The 22,972-nt window shown below is 38.6% G+C and overlaps 2 protein-coding genes across 6 annotated transcripts in view; one reads left to right on the forward strand and one right to left on the reverse strand.

The window, feature by feature from the left end:
• Positions 1-22,972, forward strand: part of LOC122575913 (U-scoloptoxin(05)-Sm1a) — a 61,594-nt gene that overhangs the window by 15,697 nt on the left and 22,925 nt on the right. The gene's annotated exons all lie outside the window — the stretch shown is intronic.
• The window catches only part of LOC122575908 (MICOS complex subunit Mic60), an 88,705-nt gene continuing 67,538 nt past the window's right edge, over positions 1,806-22,972 (reverse strand). The window contains exons 15-17 of one of the 5 annotated variants that reach the window (XR_006319586.1): positions 21,756-22,353; positions 20,732-21,679; positions 1,806-2,661 (exon numbers count right to left, since the gene is read on the reverse strand). Coding sequence is in view for 1 of the 5 variants with exons in the window: in XM_043745405.1 (XP_043601340.1) it covers positions 2,617-2,661 (45 nt within the window). In the remaining 4 variants the exon portion in view is untranslated. Of the gene's footprint in view, positions 2,662-20,731; positions 22,354-22,972 lie in introns of all 5 variants that reach the window. The other 4 variants (XR_006319585.1, XR_006319587.1, XR_006319584.1 and 1 more) reach the window with 4 other exon arrangements.

Here is a 22,972-nt window from a genome sequence, read left to right on the forward strand (position 1 = left end):
CGCATCTTAAAGCGCCAACATTATGAAAACCAAAGTGGTCGGAACGAGTTACAGGAATTGCTGGAATACATATAGAGAGACGTTGCAATTGCTAACCTATTCAAATACATTTTTCTGCAAACTGTGCTAAATATTTCTTTCTTAATTTGTTACCAAAAGTATTTGAACGCGTGCCATGGAAAACTTTTATATTCATATTATATGCGTAATCATGTTATCGTACGTTTATCGCATTAAATCGTATCGTTACTGTACGCGTAATAATGTTAATATCTCTGAGGTTAAAAGTTTTTAGAGGAAACAGAAGAGAACAGAAACATTTTAAACCTGCAGGATATATTCACTTGTATCGATGATGCGCAGCTTTCGAAACGCGGCTTCACAGCTTCGAGGAAAAAAGCGATTCAAGACTCTTGGTTGGTTGCTCGTAAATCACGCCGAAGAACGCACGGTCCGGACGCGATAAATCTACGCGAGAATTTTTAATCCGTGGAAAAATGGGATGGCACCGAGGAACACCGTCGAGAAAATAGGAAACCGAGTTGCTTCGAGTGGGAATAGTTTTCGTGGTTAGGATCGAAATGTCTGGAGAAACTTCTCCTCGATTATCGACTTATATCGATAGCCTTGTCGCACCTTCGCCGAGTTAAAAAGCCTTTCGTTTTTTAAATGCGAAACCTTCGTTGACGATTGTTTTATAAATTTACGCATATATATGTATATTCTGAAAAATATATAATTCTTAGCTATACATATTACACAACTGCACTGTTCACTAATTTCTTTATTTCATTATATATCTTACATAGCCTAGGTGCATGATTAATATTCTATTCTGAAGAAATAAATAATAGAAATAAATAAAGTTTATTCGTCGGAAGAAAACGACATAAATAATAATAGTAAATTCTCAGGTAAGTTTAAAAAGTAGCAGATACTCGTAACATCGTCTCTCTTCTGTGCTTTTTCACTTATAATATGACGGCACTCGACAGCAAATACCACCACTCGACACTAACTAGGGTCGGACGACGGCAGCACACCGGCCGCCGAACCTATTTCAACCGGCCTCTACACTAGGTAGCCGCATCTATCACGACGACTAACATATACACCTCAAATTGGTGACCCCGGCGTGATCGACAGCAAAAAAGAGGTGACCGTGATAGCGCTACTCGAGACTTCGATCATCGCGAACCTAAGACTGTGGCAATCTGGACCTACCGCTACGACGAACACGGAACGGCCCTTCCTTCTTCAGCAAAACCTCGACGCCTCACCGCCGACCCACGCAAGCAGGTGACAGGATACGGGACGATGACCAAGCCAGGAGTGATGTAGCCATTGCAAAGTTCATGGGCATCACGACCAGCACGTCATACCAAAAAGAAGAATAGAGGCCTACGACCGTACGCGGAACGCCCCGCACCGTATCGACAGGTATCCATCGTCACATCGAAGACTTCGCGCAACATCTGCACGGGTTTGACAACAAACGGCTGACGCTTTACAACACAAGGGAGAAACGTTATCACTGGTAAGAGGATACTGTGGCGGCACTCGACAGTAAATACCACCACTAGACACTAACTAGGACCGGACAACGGCAGCGCAGTGGTTAGCGCCTTAAGTTACGAACGTTCGGGACCCGGGTTCTCAAATCCCGGCGCCCGTAGTCCGATTTTTTTTCCACGATTCTTACATAGGAAGAAAATACAGCAGTACTCCAGCAGCGACATCTACAGCCAGCAGCTACAATTATCACGGACAACATTTACAACCTCAATAAAATTGTTCGATGTGACTTCCGAACAACTCAAATATATTATATCTCTGGTACATATTCTCGACGATATTTTACAACGTTTAATATTTTCACGAATGAACAAGTTTTCAAACACGCAAGTTACACATTTGCAATGTCAACGTTCTTTTCTTAGCAATACCTTACTTTTTCTAACTTATACCTTACATTTTTCAGAAAACTATTTCCACAAACACAAAAATCAAGCAACAAACAGCATATGTTCGCATATATCGCTTCGTTATATTCGAAAAGAGAAAGAAGAATAGAAAATAACTCGGAAGATCGAGATGACGTTTCTTGTCACATCTTCGCTAATTAACCTAGCAATTTGCGAATTTCTACATCAACATCGTTTTCCATCCGTTCCCAGCAACATTCCTCATCCATGCCAGACTGTTTGTCCCACCGCATATGCGTTCGTGCAATCTCATCTCCGATAGAAGCTCTGTTCTGTACACTTTCTTCTTTTTCCTCCTTTTTTCTCTTTTTCTTTCTTTTTCTTTTTTTCTTCCTTTCTTTTCATCCGTTTCTTTTCGGCGAGAAAGCGGTCATCGGTGACGAGGTCCGGTTCTAACGAAGCCACATGGAGAACAGAACGAAGGGGTGATTTCCAGTTGGTTTGCGTGGGTGAGCTTACAAGCTCACATCATTAGAGTCTTTGTGCCGCGACACGAGAGGACGCTTTCAGTTCGTTTCACAGCCTCTGAAACTCCACCGCGCCGGCATAATTCTTACGCTCTGCCCGTGCCGCCATTGATACTACCCTGTGGGCCGCTAGGGAAAATCATTACGGTACGCAACGCTGCCATTTATCCGAAAACACTCTTTCCTCTCCTCTCTTTCTTCTTTTTTATCTGGAAAAGAAATCCCCTTTTAGCAAAATTATCTCGTTGTAGGCTGAACGGCACGATCGATTTACAGAGTGCGATTATCTCTTCCGATCAAAACGTATTCACTTTGAGGATTTTATGCGTTACGGAATTTTCAACATTGCGGTGCTTCGAATGGAATAAGCTGCATCGTTTAGAATGGTATTCGTTAACTCTTACAGTTACCAATATTGATATATGATACTATATGATTACCTATATTTTAAAGTTTTCTCGATGTAAATTTTAAGTTTCATGTGCTCATTTAAGACTGATCTTCTGCAACTGACAGTGCCGTATACACTATAATTAGCAATTATTGCCATTCATCCCTTCGGGAAAAGGAAAAAGGAATTAATCAAATCGAATTTTTATTTCCATAACTGAATCGATACATACATATATATTGGGGACAATGGTTATTCCTCCAAGTTCTACGGATTGTCAAACTCGTTATTGTATCCTTTTCAATGGAATAAAGCGAATCTCTCGCGAGATTACTTGTTAATTGACTTTCTAAACGAGATATTTCACGTTGAAATTGCTGAATCTGTCGAGATTTTTATTCACTTATTACATATATCGTAGTAGATCTATCTGGCTTTCTCTTAATGGCTTCGATTCACTAAAAATTATATTTTACAATTTATTACAAAGAACTGCGGCAATTATTCCTTTGAAAAGAGAGGTAAATTTTTGACTAAATTATAATTAACTGATTTTTAACTAAAAGAAGAAAAAGAAGGGAACGAAAAAGAAAAATACGATTGTTAAAGTCGAAACATTTAAAATTCCAATTATATGTATTTAACAAATATTATATCAGCTAATGGTGACTACAATTTAGTTGGAAATATCTTGTGGCAACATAATGTGGGACGATGTTTGAAAACTGGGCAGTCGGAGAAATCGACGGTAGAATAGGATCGTGTATAGGTCGCATTGGGTCGAGTATCTTGTACGCAGTGGAATAGATTCATGCTTGGTCAGTCGGATCACAGTAGAATACGTAGCTCTCGCTCGAGTATTCAGCGTCGGAGGTCTATTCAGCTGGCAGCTAGTGGAGTAGTATTATGCGTGGTCAGACATAGAACGGATAGAATGGACAAGTGCGAGACCGAAATTATTCAAAGGTACAAGTGCCTGATCGGACGTTGGGCGAGCAAGTGGCGACTGTATAGGTACAGACACCTGTGAAATATGTCTATCTGCTACCATAGATATTTCATAGGAGGATATCGTGAAATATACACACGATTTAAAACACAGTAATATAAATTATATACTACATCTTTGGAAATAATTATTCTAGCTTTTTAAGAATATTTTTACGTATATTTCAAATATTTCGCTATATCTTAAAATCCGCTATCACGTATTTCTTGTATATTTTAATAATCGATTTTCGCCACTACAAGACAAATTTTTGCAACTTTTGAAAATTTTGAATTTTCGCTTGGTACGCGTGCACTTTATCACGTCTCGTTATAACGGATCTCACTGTAGATCGTTGCCTCGATTGACGTTATGTTGATAAACACTTCCAATATGATCGAAGTGTTTTCCTACCTATTAACTTACTATCCGACTGTTATCGCTATCCACTATCAGTACCTATTAGTCTACCATCATGTCTACATACAGCAATTGGGAATATACGGACATGATACTTTCGTTATGTGCGTGTGGTGGTAACGCATCAGCCGCAGCTGATCATTAAAGGCACCGGTATTCAAATCGTCGACATCCTGACAGACGTGTTATTCAAAGAGCAGAACGAACCCTCGGCGAATATGGTTCTTTCGAAAAAAAGTTCAAAAGTTGAAAATTCAAAATCGATTTCCTCGAAAACAAAACCTCAAACGAAAAATTTTTATTCTATATTTTCGACTTCTTTTTTCGCATAGAATCACCCCCTTTCCGCTTGTACCACCAGTTACAAACCACCCTGTATAACTACTAACCGAACAACTTTTACCATTTCTATGACCAGTTCCAGAAATCCAAATTCCACATTTCTACTTATATCCAAGTTTACAGAAGGCGGAACGATTTTTCGGGACCCGTAATTTGTAAAGTAAGTTGTAATTTGTAATCTATCTTTTCAAACCCTTAAATGTTCACACGTTTCTTTCCTCTTTTGCTATACGCGAAAATCTTGGCCAATGTAGCACTTTCCTCCAACTCCGTTATCGAGACGTTCGATAGCGATCTATCCAGTTGCCGGAACAGACATCTGCAATTCAAAGGTATGACTGACCGGTTGTTTTGTCAGGACGGAAATTAAACGACCGAGCTGGCCCTTAATCCTCCACCTTGGCATCCTCCATGTTTGACAATTTGGATTTTCTTTCGCCAATAGTATCACAGTCTCTGAATCGTCAAGTCGAATCCTCTCTTCGATGCCAGAGAAAAAGTTTCTTGGATAGCGATTCTGTTTTTCCGGAAAGTCTTCTAACTCGAACCTTTCCCTCTTCTTTTTATCATCTTTTTAATTCTATTCGATACGGTATTGCGTCACCTGTTACAAGGCTGTATTTGACGACGCGAGGATTTAGAGAATAATATCTTCGCGTTTGATTGCTTTTTCAGATTTTATTCATTATACCGTTGAGAATTTCTTGGCAACTTTTATTTATTCGGAGATTGAATTTTTCGTATCTTGGAGGCTTACGATGAATTTTTAACGAGTTTGGAGATCGCGTGCTTGGAAATGTGTTATATTGGAATTGTTTATTCTGCTGGAAAATTTGATTTTTCGATGATTTGAAATGTTTGATAGCGCAAGTTCGGTAAAAGTCGATGATTCGGATAGAGCAACGGATGGGTCTTTAATATTAGAGTTGGAAAATTAAAAATTTCATTAAGGAAACGAACAGCTCTTCCTTTTTCTAAAACTCGAAGAAATAAGTTACAACTGTTAATTATTTGAAATATTATAACAATTTTTAAGACGACTATGTTTGGTCGTCTCTGAAGATGTTTAAGACATATTGTTACATATGCATTCTCTGTTTTATTCTTTGAAATCTACCAAGACTCAAGAAAAGTTGCTCCGCGTTTCACTAGATTTGTAGAACTCCAGACGTGATACTTTTGATATTTTTACTTTTGGTCGTATGTATTCGAGGTATCCAGTATTTTTGAAGATTCACGATTTCTTTCTTTTTTTTTTTCTTAAAAATTTTCTTTAAAATAGTTTTCAACCTTTTACGCGTAGTTCCCTATAGAAATGTTTTTTCCAACTAATCGACAACTAATTAAAATCTTGCAAATTTCAATATCGTGAACAACATCTCGCTTCATTTAACGCAAACACCAAGAATTCGATTCCCATCAAGATCATAAAATAGTTTACAGTAGGAAACGAGCAATAAGCGAGTCGAAGGGGGACTGATTAAAATCAGCTTCAACACTGGTCTCGAAAACAATGGAAACTTCTCTCTCTACTTGGGGTGAGAAAGAGGAAAAAGAAAAAAAAGAAAAGAAAGAAAGAAAAAAAGGCAGTGCCACCTGATTCGAAGGTTCTCAACCGTAAAACGAGCGTTAATTTAACGGAGTACGCTCGACAAAGTTGACGCATCGCGAATCTCTCTGACGATTACTTCGCGCGAACTCGAAAGCGTAAAGGAGAGGACGAAAATGGGAAAAAATTGCTGACGCTTCCATGACGCCGCGGCACGCCGTATTCCTCAAATGAAAAAATCCTACAAAGAAGTTTGTGAGCCTCGCCCGCATTGCCGAATTTTGTTTTACTTTGCAAATTGAGTTGATGAACATTTTTTCTTTTCTTTTTTTTTAACAAAAAAAAAAAAAAAAAAATGAAATAAAAATAGAAAATCCGTAAGATAGCAACATTGCATAGAACTAATACGATTTCTTTATCGTGAGTTTTTAAGTGTAACAATCTTTACGGAAGAAGAGTTCTTGTTGTTTTATAGAAAGCTTTACAGATCTAAATTGTAAGAATTTTTTACTGGTAGTTGGTCGTATCAACGTAGTAACACCTCTTACGATTAGTGCGCTTTTTCTCGTACAAGTATCTGTTTTCGTCATTATAACAAAGAAATTAAATTACGAAAATTACAGACAGATTAATAGAAAAATCAATATCATGTTGTGCATATAAAATGCTCCTAGGCATAAAAATACAACTAAAATCCACTTAGTGCTATCGTTGTAACCTTCCTTCACCCTTGACCGGACACGTTATCGCTCACTATACACGATTCTCTGTTCTGCATCGGTAGATCTTCTCCCAATTCTTACCGTTATGAATGCCTACCCATAAGAGAATCTAGCAGTAAGCATTCGCTTCTTTCAAGAATATATCAAGAACGCGCGAGCGAGCCTTGATATCTCGAGAAAGGAGTCGGCTATCGCGTATTCCATTTCTTAGAACGTGACAATGGCCGCAGGCAGCTACAGTTCCATCGACTTCCACACGGCTTCTTTCGTCGAGTCTTACGCGCTTTTGTCGTCGCGTCCACTTCTCTCCTCTCCTCTCCTCTCTCCTCTTCCTTTCCTCCTCTTCATCGTTTCTCGCAACACGGTCGTTAATTAACCCGACCCGCTCCTCCATTGATCTCGGTATTGTAGCGAACGTTCCCCTCCACGTGGCTGATGGTCGCTGTGAAAACATAATCAGCCGCGGGCTGCATCCGGCTGTGTTTGCTCTCTCGTCTTCGTTGTAAGACGTCTTGGTGTAATGTATAGGTTTGGAAAAGCGGAAAGGGTACGACGAAGTTGAGGATGGTTGATCGATCGATGGTGCGACTCGAAATATTTTTACAATTTTTCCTTCTTTTTTCCTTTATCTTAAAGGAACTTCTCACAATGTATAATTATACAATATACAAAGTATAATTAAGATTAACATTTTATATATATATACATATTTGCAAATTTATACCGTAACATAATTGTTGAATAGAGTATACATGACTTGAAAGTTACGACATACATATATACATATATTATACATATATCAATGTACTTATATTATCGAAATATTATTTTATTTATTTCCCATTGTACCGGTGCACCGGTGTACCGTCTTATTCTGGCACTAACTGTTACGACCATTCGCGGAGAGACGCGATCGCGAGGAAAGCACGTCAGCGAGAGGCGTAAATTCTCGCTACGATTCGGATAATCGACGCTGCAAATTAGTCGTTCCCCTGTTTCAGTTAAGATAACAGAGGTGGTTAAATGAGGTTAACACTGAATTAACAGGGTTAACAAAAAACGATATATTTGACAATATATAAAATAATATAATGAGCACGCCACAAATTATTTAACGATTATATACTTAGTTTGATGCAGTAATTCGACTCGACTTTACAATATTTCTTGATGTATGTGGTAGACTAAGCGACTTGGATTTTGTTCGTTAGACACTCTTAATGCATTCCGTTCGGATCCTCGATCGATACTGATTGCCCTTCGATGGTCCCTTTGTGCTTTCTGGGAGGCGATCCCTACCATGCTCGGGTCACGCCACCGATCACGCCATGATCACGCGTGTCACCTTCTGTGTGTATTTAAAATAACGGAACGAATCGACGTTTCTAGAATTCGCTCTTTTTGATAATTGCCGCTACCTTGCATAAATATACAAACAAATGTCGGGCAGATGAGACGATCCGCTCGCGACACTGTAGTGCCACGAGCGACGGTTAGGAATACGGCCTATGGTAAGCCTCGTGGCGTAACACTAACAATACGTTCCCTTCTATTGCACTGAACTAGAAAATTTATCTACATAAACTATTAGTTACTGTATATGAAATTACAATTAGAAGTTGCATGGAACAGGATTTTCTTACCTACGAGTAAAACACCGTCGATTAATATCGCGAATCTGTTATTGGTTACTGAGAATCTTGATATGAAAAGCTCGTAAAAGACTCGACATCTGATACCGCGAATGAAATTTCGTTTCTTCATGAACCACATACCACACGTATCGTCGTCAAACATAACCTGAAATCCACCGTACCTATGTACGAGACAGACGCCCAGTTACGATGAACAAACCACGTTTTTAATTGCAATTTGAAAACGACTCGAGGAACAGACGAGGTCGAGAAACAGCCGGGAACGTGACGCCCAGAAAAGCAATTAATTACTGTGATTACACTGCAATGACTACGGTAGGGAAACGAAAAGGAATTAAAACGATGAAAAATCTCGTTTCTCCTCTTCAAACAATTCCACGTTCGAGGCCAACGTATCCCTCTCGTTGATGAGAAATAAAATTCCTTTCTATCCTCTCATCCCCTCAAAGATCCATCAGGAAATCCTGTAAAACATTGAAACAAACGAACGTAGATGAAACGATACGCGAAATATAACCACTTTTCGCTCGTGGAAGCTAAATGATTAAATTTCGAGACAACAAATTCAAAGATATCTTGTCATCCGTACGGATTCTCGCCCTCCACGGTATCTATAAATAAAACCAACAATTCCTAGTAACTACGAATCGAATTAAGAAAACTACATACTCGTAAAAAAAGCAACTTTTCCTCAAATATCGTTTTTTACAAAAATAAAATACAATCCCTATCCTGAAAATCTATAGGATATCAGCGTCGATCGCGACAGTGACGTATAAGCAACGACATTTCCAGCTCGAAGAAATCTCTTCCATTCAAATAGAGGATTACTGGAGGTCGCGGAAATGGCATACAAAACGGTCGCTGGAAAATAGTCTATCGGCTGTAAAACCGTGAGAAAATCCTGGTTCGACGGGAATTCGTGAAATTTTGATAGGCAAGTATGGTCGCGAATCATCTGCTACCGGATAAACTTTATCTCCGCCGCGTCGTTCAGACCGGACGGCGTAACTTGGTTAATTTTCCGCGAACAAAAGGGCCAACTTCCAATAGACGAATGGAATTACCGGCAGCAAAGCCCCGAGTTTGGAATTTGGTTGTGCTGGTTGGAGCAGTGATTAACTCGATCTGTGAATGTTTGTTACAGAAAGTTTGAATTAATTGAGAGGCGAAATTAGTAATGAATGAATAAAGAAAAACTGACGATTACATAGGATATCTTGCATAGGACATATTAACAACAATTTTACAGCTATAAATCAATTAATCGACGTTAATTCTAAATTATACGGGCGACTCAATTTGTTGAAAATAATTAACAATAGAATAATTAAACAATTAACTTCGTAGAAGCCAAGGGTGACGAAAACAAAGAATATTTCAACATTATGGTAAACGAGATTTTTAGAATGTTGAAGTTCAAAACTGCTTCTCTGTAAAAATGAAAAAAAAAAGAAAAAGTTGATATTTCTAACATTAAGAAAGCAATAACAGTAAAGTTTTTACTTTTGATGATGCAAAATTTTCTAGTCAATTTCTACGAGCATCGGGATAGTACTCGATGATCGAGAGGACGTATATCTCAAAGTGGAAAGCGAAAGATCGGGGCGGAGACTGGAATGTTAAGCATCAGTAACCCTCTTTTGCTTCCTCTTTCCTCGTGAGAGAATGCTAGCAATCCTCTTCTTTCTTTTAGCCATTATAAAAAATTTAGGTAAATCCTCAAGTTTCAGGACTCGCAATTGTTCAAATTTTCCAAAAATGTTTAAACATTTGCTGTCTACATTGATAGTTACATGTGTTACCGTTCCATCTTTACCGAAGAAAGGGGTTAACAGGAGTGTTATCTTGCTAAAATTACCAAAGGTGAAACCATTCTTCCATGTTCTGGAACATGAAAAGAGCCGGTATCGGGCATCTCACGCCCTTCGCCGCAACGACTCAGCTGCTCGTAATTATCGGGACAGAACGCTCAGGGTCGCGACTCGCGCGCTTTTGTTTCGCACGCCGCTGGAAATAGTCAGTAGTTGAAATACCCCCGGCGACGCGCCAGCGGATTAGCTGACCGAAAAGGAAAAGGGACACCAACGGGGGTGAGCGGAGAGTCGAAGAGCTGAAAACTCGGTGGAATCGAGCTTTTGAAGAGTCTTGCGAGTCAGCTAGTTTTGCTCTTGTCACTCGCTGAAATATTAGAGCGCGAGTATGTCCGATTCAGATTAACGCTAGCCCGTCTGGCTTGTACTTTCCATGAATTTTCGCGAACGTTCTCCCGAGGACACGTCCCTTTTCCCTTTTTACCTTTACTATGAATTCTTTCTAACTAACGATTTCTTCTTTTCTTCATTTTTTTTTTTTTTTTGTTCTCTTTTAGCTCTTTTCTGGTTTTTAAAGGAACGACTGGACTCTCGTATCTGTTCGAAGAAACGGGACTCGGGTTAGTAAAAAATTCTCTTCGGAGATTGAGAATTTTTACTGCTTATATGTAATTTACGCGTTCAAATTTCGCATCTCAGGTTATAATGTGATTTTGCTTTGTTGCTTTGACGAACCGAGTATCGAGTTGATCAAAATTGAATGGAAAATCGAAAGGCGCGTCAGTTTGGTTTCGACCAATTTTTGTTAAAATTTCTCCTAATTTCATAGGAACAAAAGTGAGGTGTTTGAGTTTCACGAAATTCGTTAGGTAAGGATTATCCTTTGATCGTAGTAAATCAGGAGAACGATAAAAAAGTTTTCAACGAAATGACAATTGCCTCGATCCCGATCGACGAAAAATTAGCGGCTGACGTCAAAACTCTGTCGAATTTCATCGGCAGCCTCGTTATCCGCTTTTTATCGAGTTCATCGATCGACGTTCACGCTCCAGAAAATTGTTCGGTCACGAGTCAAGAGACAAACGCGACCAGAAGGATTTTCCTCCAAGATTGGTCAACCTATATCTCATAATGGAAAACCGATTGCAGGATTTGACCATTTATCCTAAAAATATTTTTTTTTGTATATTGTAACAAGTACAAGCACAGAAGTAGAAAATTAATACATTTTTAACAATTTACTGGAATACCTCAGATAAGGTGAAAATAATAAATCGAATTAAAAACGAAACGATCGTTTCGAATCTTTTTCTGAAAAATTGAGAACCCTCGACTAATAGCGCATACTTTGCGGAAGAATTTCTTAATAAACAAATTGCCATCAATATCTAAAACGTTAATCGGTAAACAAAAAAGGCACATGCTATCGTATTAAAATTAGAGAATATAAGATCGTATTTCAATTTGAGAATATCTAACAATTTTGCTCGATTCCAAAATAAACTACTATCAATATCGTTGTCGTAATAGTTATGTACGTCCAATACTGGTCTAATAACCGAACACAAGTACAAATAGACCGTCGCGTAGCAATAATGTTGGTCACTTGAGTTAAAACGGAGTTCCCGTTGAAGTTTCACAAAGCCCGTAGGATCTTGATAATCTCTGGATGATATCCGTGGCTGGAATCAAGCACGTCAATCGTAATACGTCGATTCGAGTTAAGGAATCGTACGACCGGACAGAGTTTCATTAGCATTTTGGTATCTGTAGTCGTTGATTTATGACGACTTTGACAGTTCCTCATGCGGTTCGCCGAGTTGCTAATCGTGAAAATGTGTCCAATGATTCGATGAGTGTCATGTTGCTGTCGTTTAAAGTGAAAAGGGCTTCTGGAATAGATTTAAAAGAGTATTCTCTATTTATTTTTTATTGAAAGGATCGTTGTTCGATGATTTTGTTCCATCGTAATGTTTCGTGAGATGTTTAGGTTTAACTTACGATTAACCCATCTTACAAAGTATCGCTATTTAAATACACGTATCTCTTTTTTTTATTAAGAAATTCAGATTCATTGATAAATTATTTTTCCATTTTAGCATGATATCTTTCATCTCCACTCGAGACTCGAAAAATTCGAAGCTCTAAAATAAAAAGCACCACATGGAAATCACACATCTATAGAAGAAAATATCTAAAGAAAGCATAGAAGGCATCGGCGGGAGGATTGTCTATAGAAGAACTGAGACTCTCGAGAGACGTTTAAACAACCTAGGCATCTCGCGACAATATTGCCCCGCACGCGTGACAATGGAAGAAGCCATTGACATTCTTGGCCCCATTGTTTCGTGGTGAACAAGTGGCCGTGTATCTAGCTGTCACGGTAGAAGTTACTTAGCAGGAAGAATAGATCAGCGGAGTGAGAGCGAAAGCCGTGTGTGTGTGTGTGTGTGTGTGTGTGTGTGTGTGTGTGTGTGTGTGTGTGTGTGTGTGTGTGTGTGTGTGTGTGTGTGTGTGTGTGTGAGAGGTAGGCGCCTCATGTGCTTTCATTGTCACAGGCTAGAAAACAATACTGAATGCCTGTCACCGACTGTCGACTGTGGCCGTCGCGTGTATATCCGTAGTTAACGATGCTAAAACGCCGTATCAGAGGGAAATGAACGCCACTGTGCTTGGGGAAGTAACTTACAAATGAGCGATTATATTCTTATCGCGATGACCGATCCGATACGATATGAAGTTAGCCCCCATCTTTTCAATCTCTTATTTTTTGTTGTTATTCCATGTTGTTCTACGTTTTTTTCATATCGTTCCATAAAAATAATGAATTATTTTGATAGGTCTCCGAAACCACCCCTTTTCTGGTCGAAAGAGCAGTCCCATATATATATTAATGATAATTAGAATAAAGATTATGTTTATCCGATTAAGTAACAAGATCGATATTGTATTCAACTCTTGGAGGAAAGGAAATCGAATGGTTTCGGAAAGGCCAATAAGGTCCAAGAAGGCCTTGATTTCCATTAAAGGCTCCGTGAACGATGACTCGCAAGTAGACTAATTATAAAGATATTTCAAGGATTGCCACTTGCGCGTTGTTCGTCTCGATACATCAGTCACGGCCGTATTCTCGGTAACGTTTCCCTTGCTCGAGACACGACCGACTTTTCTTGAGAATTCGCTGTTTCGTAAGAAACTGAAGAATGATAGTTTCAGCTCGAGGAACGTGCACCAGTGATAAATAATCTTTTCTCGTCTGTCTAATTAATTTCACTGTTAGCAATATTGCTCGCCACTCGTACGACTCCTGTAAATCTTCATTCTGAACGCACGTTATTGATTGCGTTTTTTTTTTTTCTTTAAATTGATGGCCATTTGTCGTGTCGAGCTTCAGCTTCGATCGGTGCAGTTTCATCGCCCAGGAATTTTTCGTGGCTTTTATTGGGCGACGCGAGATCGATGGTGATGGATATGTCACTTTTACGAGTATATCGTATATCGTGTTTAGCCTTATGGCAAAACCTTTTGACATTTTTTCTATTGTTAACTGATTCTTATCCTTGACTATTCTCGCTTTTTTCTCGAATATTTATCTTGCATTTAACTGCTAAGAAATTTATTTCGGCTTGAATTCAATTAATTTCTATCTGCTTTCGTTACTTTATAATATATCGATTCAAAATTAACAAAATTATTTACTAACCAATTACGTTACAAACTCGTTCGTTAATCTCTCTTTCATCGCGTATTCTATAAAATTTGCTTTTTATTTCCATCATCTAGCCTTCGCTATCAATCTTCCATTATCTTTGCAATTGTTTTTTCGCTCAGTGTTATCGCACGAATTCTATAATCGTTCTCGTCCTAAAGATACAGACACATTTTAAATGGTAACTGTTCGTAACGTATCAAACGCTTTAGCATATGACTTGTAGCTTAGTTTTTATCAATACAAATTCTCCGGTTAAAAAGAGCACAACTTAAGAAACAAGAAGAATTATAAAGAAAGAATTTTTTTTATTTTTTACAAGAGAGTAATTTCTAAATTCTGTTCATTTTTCAACATCAACCTGCCACTGGTCATAAGTAAACGCTGGTTATTTCTTGGAACGCAATTATCATCGTTCGAGCTTGAATTTCACAAGGAACCCAGGAACCCAAGAACCCAAGAATCCAAGAATATTCAATCTCGGAAGGTCATCTTTCTCCACGTGTATCGCGGCTCATTTATCACAGTGTCTAAATCGATCATTTAATCAAGCTGAAAAGGAATCCCTATGAACGCGGCTCATTTATCATTAGCTGTCATCATCACTGATTAACTTTTGATCTCGTTACGTCGAAGCACCTCGTTATCTGGATTACGTCTACAATCGTAACCAATAACTAAGTGAGCTTGCTGTCGAACAATGTCCAATTTCGATCCTAATCTTAGTTTCTTATGGTACCTGGGAAAAGAATAGAATAGGAAAATTAGGAGACGAGATATATGATTTACGAGGATAATTGGGAAGAAGTTGTGAAAGAGAGGCTAAAGGTTCCGATTTTTTAATAATTATTAGAAATTTTAAGGTGAAATTAAAGAGCAAAAATTAGAGCATCGACAAGCTAATTAATTGGAAAGTAAACCTTTATTTGCCAAAGAAAGTTTCTGATAACGAGTAAGAATCTCTTTAACGCTAATAAAACTTGGCGTTACCCTAGTCCGAAGAATTCTCAAATATAGGTCACGATAATATATGGCTTATAGAAATCAAAGATTTACCCCATGTCAAAGATGGTTAATAACGTTAGAAATCGAAAAGGGAATCGGAAATGGAAAATCCAAAACTATCAGACGTAAATTTCTTGCATTTCTTATAATGAATGTGAAAAACTTCGTAAAACAAAAAGTCGGAAGAATCCTCTTGGTTTTAAATATATCACGTCAAACGTAAATTTTTCACACTCGACTAGTAATTCATACTCGATAATCCCTGAAAACTTTTTACCTAAAGATAAATAAATCGAAAAACCAATCCCCCTATCTTTAAATGTACGTCGCCACTTGACGAAAGAATTTTCTCAACTCCAGACTTACCAAATGCAAATTTCTCGGACTTGTCAAAAGTTGCACAAAAATTGATACGGTAGCGACCGATCAAAAAGCAACCTTTTCATCTTAAAACACGCGCGGCTCTCTGGAAACATATTTCTCACTTTCATTATCAATATACTCTGGAACAACCAGCTCTCTCAAAGAGACTTGAAAAATGGGAAGAACAGTAGGACAGGAAAAATTGACATCTCCTTGACGGCATTGATCGTATGTCGCCGACCAACGACATAGCTTGCGAAAAACTAATCGCGTCGGTCTGACGGGCTTTCGTGCGCAACTTAACGAGAGTCAAACTTTAAAGCGAAGCTCTTGCACGTCGATTCGGCAGGGGCAGCAGCAGCCAACGAAGGTGGAGAAGAAGATGGTGACGCGCGGCAAGGGGTCGCAGAGGCCTGCGGCGAGCAGAGATTAAATCGTACCATGGTAAAGAGCTAATCTGTCCGTCTCTCTGCTCTTTTCTCTTCCAGCTTCCTCCTGCTGCTCATTCCTCGTTCCACCTCATTCTTCATCACCCTCTTCTCATCCCTTGTCCCAACCTTTCTCCCTTATCCATCGGGGCTTTCCATCATTTTTCCTTCTTCGTCCTTTCTTTTCTTCCTGGAAATGGAAACGTTCGAACCGTTCACGGTAGCCAACCCTCCTTGTACTCCTTTCCACGCGTAGAGCACAGACCTTGTAACAGAAGACTCCGTTGAATTCCTCGTTTGGCTGTCGATCAAACGTTCAACTTTACGTTTTTTCCTCTCTTTCTTCCTATCCCTTGCCGAGCCAACCCTGCTTTTTGTCACAGTGATTCTCCTTCGTGGTCGTTTCATAGGTTATTCAATGAATGGACAAACGGATTTCAATCGTTTCGTTTTCTTCGTTTTCTTCGTTTCGTGCGATCGCAACGGTGGCGGATTGGTGGACGTTTATCTCGACTGACCGAGTAACTTGTTTTAAGGTACACAGCTGCGTAGGTGAAGAAGAATTTTCATCGTGTGCAACTTTCTAATTCACGTTGGGAACTTTTTTGATAAATGTGTCGAACGAACAATTTCCTATGAATATACGACTTGAAATAATTAATTTGAAATCACTATTTGCCCAGCTACCTTATTTTAAATTATTATCTATTGTCGTTAAATCGAAATAGAAGATATAATAGTACCTAATTATTGTACGACTTACATGAAGATCTAATCTGATAAGGAAATATATTTTCACAAAATAATCAACGAAGCATCGTCAAAATTTTCTTCTTCCGCATGATGGACACTAATTTTCAGTTTCTACATTCTAATTAACATTTTGAAGAATCCTTTCGGTTAATTGGAAACATTATAACGATATTTTCAACCTTTTCATTAAATTTATTACACTGATCGAACTACTTTTCAATTCTTCATAAAAGATCATTTATAAAAATTCGAATAAGTTGTCTGCTATACAATAACTCGAAGCATGCAATTTATTATTAGTCAACTCGTACAGAATAGAAAATAGCGTTTTAAAGATCTTTTTGCCAGCAGATAACAATTTTCATAATGTATTGAGAAATCTGTTCCTTATTCTATCTAAACGATCTGTAAATCGATCTGTAAAAATTAAAGTATATTATCTATCTACGGCAATTAGAAACTTGCAACGACTTCATAGTTGAAAATTATCAGCTCTACAAGTCTCTCCACCGCTAGAATCTTTAACGATTATTTCTCCCAGAGATAATAATTTTTGTGTCTGTTACTTCCAATCGTCAATTCTGCGAAGAATTGAATGGCAAAGATTAAACGAACCGGTATAACAATTTTTATAGCCTCTACCCTTTCGTTCCACGGAGACTTTTCTCAAGTTCTTCCTTCCCCCTCGAATAAATCTCGCTAGTAGAGGAAGCTACACTTTAACCGACGAGGATTTCCGTAACCTGGACGAAAGGTCGTCCAACAATGTTTCAGATAACTCTTTCAGCTTCCACTTCTCCTTAATTAATTAACTTTCTTGGCCCTGGTGCCCATCGACGATTTCTAACGAATTCCACGCGTGTGTCTCGATTATATTTACATATCTTTCTTAATTCCCTTCGTTTGCGTTACCAGTTATTCCTTTGATCGCGGCTGCTGAAATGTCAACAATGCGTTTCGAGAACTGAGAAGCAAACGAAGATCGGAAATAAAAATTTCAACCCCTCGTCACCGCGAACAAATATCAGGAATTTCATTATTCCTATTTTTCTGCAATTCCTCGACTGTAAGATCGCGACAGAGTTTGTTTTCCCCTCATATATATCATTATATATATACATATATAATAAATGTTAAATACTTTTTATAATAGTGGATAATTATTTGTGAAGATTGTAGGCGAAAGCGATACATTGTAAATAGATCATCGTGTTCTTCTTTGCTTACTATTATTATGTACATATGCAGGGGAACGAAATCATTTAGTATCTCGTGAAATAGTGCTCTCTTTAGTCTTTCATTTTCATAATTTGGAAATGTTTCAACTTACGTGTCGATTCGATATTCGCTGAATAATTTCAAAGCTAAATGAAACGTTCGTTCAATATTCAGCCATAGCTTCGTAATTCTTCTTAACACGCACATTCCAACAGTATTCATTTGACAACTTGAAGTTTTCCAGCGCACAAATTCTCTCAACTCACTCATATTATTTGCAGTTTAATGATCTTTCTACATATATATTCACTCGACATTGCACAATTTCAAACCAATAACATCGTCGTATTGACTAAAATTTATATACTAAAATTCCAAACGATGAAAAAGATGAAAGATAAGAAGGTTTATTTTAAGAAGTTTCAAGGACTTTCAATCTTAAAGAGGATCTTTTCCCCTCGACACTTACACAAAAAATTCTACTTTTCATCCTCGTACCATCCTTATCGGAAGGAATCAAAATCAACCGCTTTTTTTCACATGGCAGATTTTCTTTGTCAAAATATTAACACGAAGTACTTATCGAAAGAAAATTCATAGATCTACAGGCTATCTATCATTATCGTCGCAACTAAAATAACAAAGAAAATGAAATATACCCTTGTAAACTAAAGTCTACGATAAACTGATGGATGCTATTACGAGATTCCTAATTAAAAAAAAAAAAAAAAGAAATAATAATAATAAATAGTATCCAAAAGCCTGAAATCTCTCCGAACCAAATAGTCGGATGTTCATTGTCGATCTACAAACTTGTCTGTTACGAAACAAAATTTTTCAACCGGAAAAAAAATTACTTATCACTATATATTTTACCATTCTTGGTCTACCATAGGATTCCCCATACTCTGAAATTCTACTCTCAAATCTCTCTCAAACCTTCGTGTCGAACAAAAGACTTCGGCATCGTAAAGATCCCACCTTCGGTCGCCAGCCCTTTTACCATCCACGTAATCCATACACGATTAGGCCGATGAAAATTTCGGCAGAAGCTTGTATTCGTACGAAGGCTACCAACTCTTGCTAGAGGACAAAAACGTCGTTGGGTCACCGCGGGGGGCGGCGACTCGAAACCGAGGGGTGGAGACTTTGGCCGTGCCGAACGACGAGGATTTCGAAGCGAAGCCCTCGTCTGGGTTGGGCAAACTGACCCAGATAGGTGAATAGTAAATGCACCCTCTACACTCCAGCCAGCAACCTCCGTTTTGCGGGAAAATATCTCTTCCCCCGTTCCTACTCTCTCGGACACTGTACCAACCTTTCGTCGCATTGCTCCGCTTCCAACCTTCGCCAGTGAGTGGACAATACAATTTCGAAATATGAATCAACGCGAGGGGATGGCCAGCCCTGTTTACAACCGCTCCGAGGCAACGTCAAAAGATGAAAATGTATCAGTCTGTCGATGGATGGCAGAAAGGGAAAAGTTGCCGTGGTACTTTTTATTTATTCCATTCCTATTTTTTTCTCTTGTTAATCCTTGTAATAGAGTTTATTGCTTTTTTCCTTTCCTTTAATTTTGCTTGCGGACGTTTATACATAATTTTTTCACGTCGATACGATTACTAGGTACATTTGCAGATGAACCATGGACGAATTTTTTGGTGTCATCTTTTTTTTAATCATCGTGGAGTGGTTATTGTTCTTCCTTTCTTTCTTTCTTTCTTTCTTTATTTATTTATTCATTTATTCATTTATTAATTTACTTATTTATTTAATTGTTGAAAAATTTGCGTCCTTTTTTAGACCGTTGCGTTGGTGGTTAGTAGGAAAATTGATAGGTTCGTTAGTTTTATCGGAAAATTGTGGCTTCTTTCGAAAACAGTGACGGTTGTTTGCGAATGAAGAAAGCAAAGAAAGCAGACTGGTACGATAAACATACCAGTGGATATTTTATAAAATGTAATCGGGATATAAACAGCGTAAGTAAACAAGTGATGCAAAGTAAAGGAACAATGTGAATAAACAAGGTAGGATGTCAACAACAAGCAAATCAACGATGTAAGCAAACAATTTGAACCTTGAACTATATAAACTAGTACAACTAGAACTATAAATAAACTGGTAGGAAAATAAGTAAATTAATAGGTGGCGTAGCATATAGTAATTGCAATTTCACGGAAATTTTCTGTCATTTAGATCAAAGGTATGTAGACGCGTAAACCAATTCCAAGAGCCATAGAAAAATTTCAATCGAATTACGTGCCCGCTACTGGGGGAAGATTCGCCCAAGGGGTACTATTATCTACTGTATAAGTAAAATTATAATATTTAAGAAACTTTAATAATCGTTGTATATAATTTCATGTTTGTGCTGAAAATGTTATGCCAAAGTATTTTTCCAAGTACAGCGTGATTTTCTGAAACGCATCCTTCGGTGGAACGCTCGAATGCGAAAGTATTTTATCGCTTTTATACAGAATTCGGAGGTTTATCTAAGAGAACCGAAGAATCAGTTAGGGAGTCAGAGACGGGCGGAAAAAGCCGGGACAACGCGCTCGGTTCTTGTTTATTCAAATTACTTGTGCCGGAACACACCGTGATCGCTTATCCCATCGAAACGAATTGTTATTTTGTTAAGCTTAGCCAAAGGTAGAGAAGCTCGATTATTTCGACTCGATGAATTTCAATGTTTGCCTCGTGCTGAACCAACGAGATTATTAACATCCAGCTCTCCGTAGAGAACGTGGCTAATTCTCATGGAAATTTTCGTGAAACGAAGAGAATTGCTTTAACAAATGCTAAATGGAATCTTTGTTTGCACGATGTCTTATTTTGCTCATCTTTTTCCGATGAATAACGCTATTTTAAATCGTCGATTTAATCGTGTCCTCGTTCTCACTCTACTCACCACAATTATCTTACCTTTATCCTTGCACTGCCTCTATCTCGCTACTTTCGTTTCATTCCCCCATCTTTTTGCGACGAAGAGTCGTCGACGATCCGCAAGTCCGCAAATCCGCAAATTTCATCGACCGCAATGTACCAAGTCTCCTTGTTCGCGGAATCCAGAATAGCAATTAAGGATTCCATTCTTAGATTCCGTCGTAGTCTGTCGTTCTCTGTCGTTGTCTGTCGTTGTCTACCATTGTCTGCCGTTGTCTGCCGTTGTCTGCAGTTCTCTGTCGTGCATGCAGCATCGCATAGCATCGCGCCACCGCAATGACCACTATGCAGGACTGCTATGTGACCCCACGAGGATCAGCATGTGATCGCGCGCGCGTGCAATGCACCATCGCGGCAGGCATCCTGTTGTACCACTGTTTACGTGGAATTCGTGTTGGTTCTCTCAAAAATTGAGGCCAACAACAATTGCAAAGATATTTGCACGTTCATAGCTAAATTACGAAATTGCCAGTTTCTAGAATTTGTTAATAACATCGTGTATCGTTTATTATCATTATATCGTCGCAATTGGATTAATATTTATTTTTGAAATCTCTTATAGTTGTCTTACGATTTCATGAAATAGCGCTCGTTTTTCGCCAACATTTATCAACACGTTTGCAGTTGAAATTGCAGAATTTGCAGAAATTGTTTATTTCTGCAATTAAGAGAGCGCGGGCAGTTTAATTTCAAATGCTCCGTAGTCGTGCTTCGTAGTTTTGGTAAGAATTATTATCCATGACATAAAAACGGCACAACAACTGACATCCAACACAAACGTTTCATTCTTTTTGACGATGTCTTGTTGTCAGAATAATTTACCATTGCATTAATTATATCGCGTACCAAGCGTTCCGCCGATTATTTCCGATCGAAACAATTTTCTTCTCTTCTCTACTTATTTCTCCGCCGATTTTTCCAACAATCCTTACATAAAATTATCACCGTAACTTGAGTAGAAAATAATTTAACGAAATCACTTGCTACAAATAATCTACCGTACCGTTATAACTCGATTCTCCCACTCGACTACTTCCTTCGTCCGAACGTTTCCAAAGACCTTGAAGATTGCCGAAATTGCCACAGGGGAATAGAAGGTCCATAGTCGGACATCGTTGACAATCAGATGACGAAATGCCCGAGCAAAGTCAAGCTTTTCTCACGTACGATTAAACGGTGTCAAGAGTAGTTCACGTCGACGTTTCCCTTCCATTCGTTCTGCACTTGGTTCGATGACTTTCATTCGACGAAAGATATATCAACGGGATACACGACGATTGGTACCTGGTACCGCATTCTGCACGCCGGGAACACGTAGCAACCCAAACCCAGATAGTCCAGATAGCCCAGATAGGTAATTAGCTGGCTAAGCACTAGAGTACTCGGTATACGAGCATCCTTGAAACAGAATGTAGCTTGGAGGTGAAGAAGCGTACGATGGCCCGCGAGCAGGCGGAAGCAGGGACAAGTAGAACGGTAGTCTGCCTGCGGCATGGCAGTGTCGTGACTAATCTGGATCTGTGGCTGAACAAGTGCCACTTGACTAGCCTTCGTCCGGGAGTTGCCATCAGTCAACGGCCACTTTGCGCCCCTACGACCTCCTTAACATAATATATATATATATATATATACAAATTACATATATATAGATGGATAAAAGGTGTCTAGAAATAGGCGTCGAATAGCTTCGCGAGCTAGTGTAAGTAACGTTTTTCTACTATTTCTACTATTCTTTATTAAAATGTGATATCGAAATACGGATGTATTTACTGCACTTTTACGTAATGCGAAGAAGCTGTTTTGCAATCAAACGAAGCGGAAAGAGAAATATCAAGGTGCGATGCCGAAACTCGACTCGAAACATGTCTTAAGATATTATACAGAGTATGGTATACGTATACACCTCGCTCATCCTTCCCCTTTGTCTCTTACGATAGTTTCTACGATGAAGCGAGATTCCAAGCGAGCGCTACTTGCATTCTGCGGATCGAAATTCTTTAGAACCTTCTAGATTCTTTAGAATCTGTGGATTATCGTGCATGTTACACCTGTTTCCCCCTTGAAAATTTCGACATCTTGTCTTTCACTTCCAGATGTGAGATCCGATCGAGATAGTAAAATTTCAGTCGAGAACTGTCTGAATTTGGTTAATCTCTCGATTGTGGAGCAAACAGATGACAGGCCAGGGGAGTTCATTTATATATAATAACGGTTTACGTT

This window comes from Bombus pyrosoma, linkage group LG15 (genome assembly GCF_014825855.1).
Source record: "Bombus pyrosoma isolate SC7728 linkage group LG15, ASM1482585v1, whole genome shotgun sequence".
Taxonomy (NCBI): Eukaryota; Metazoa; Arthropoda; class Insecta; order Hymenoptera; family Apidae; genus Bombus; species Bombus pyrosoma.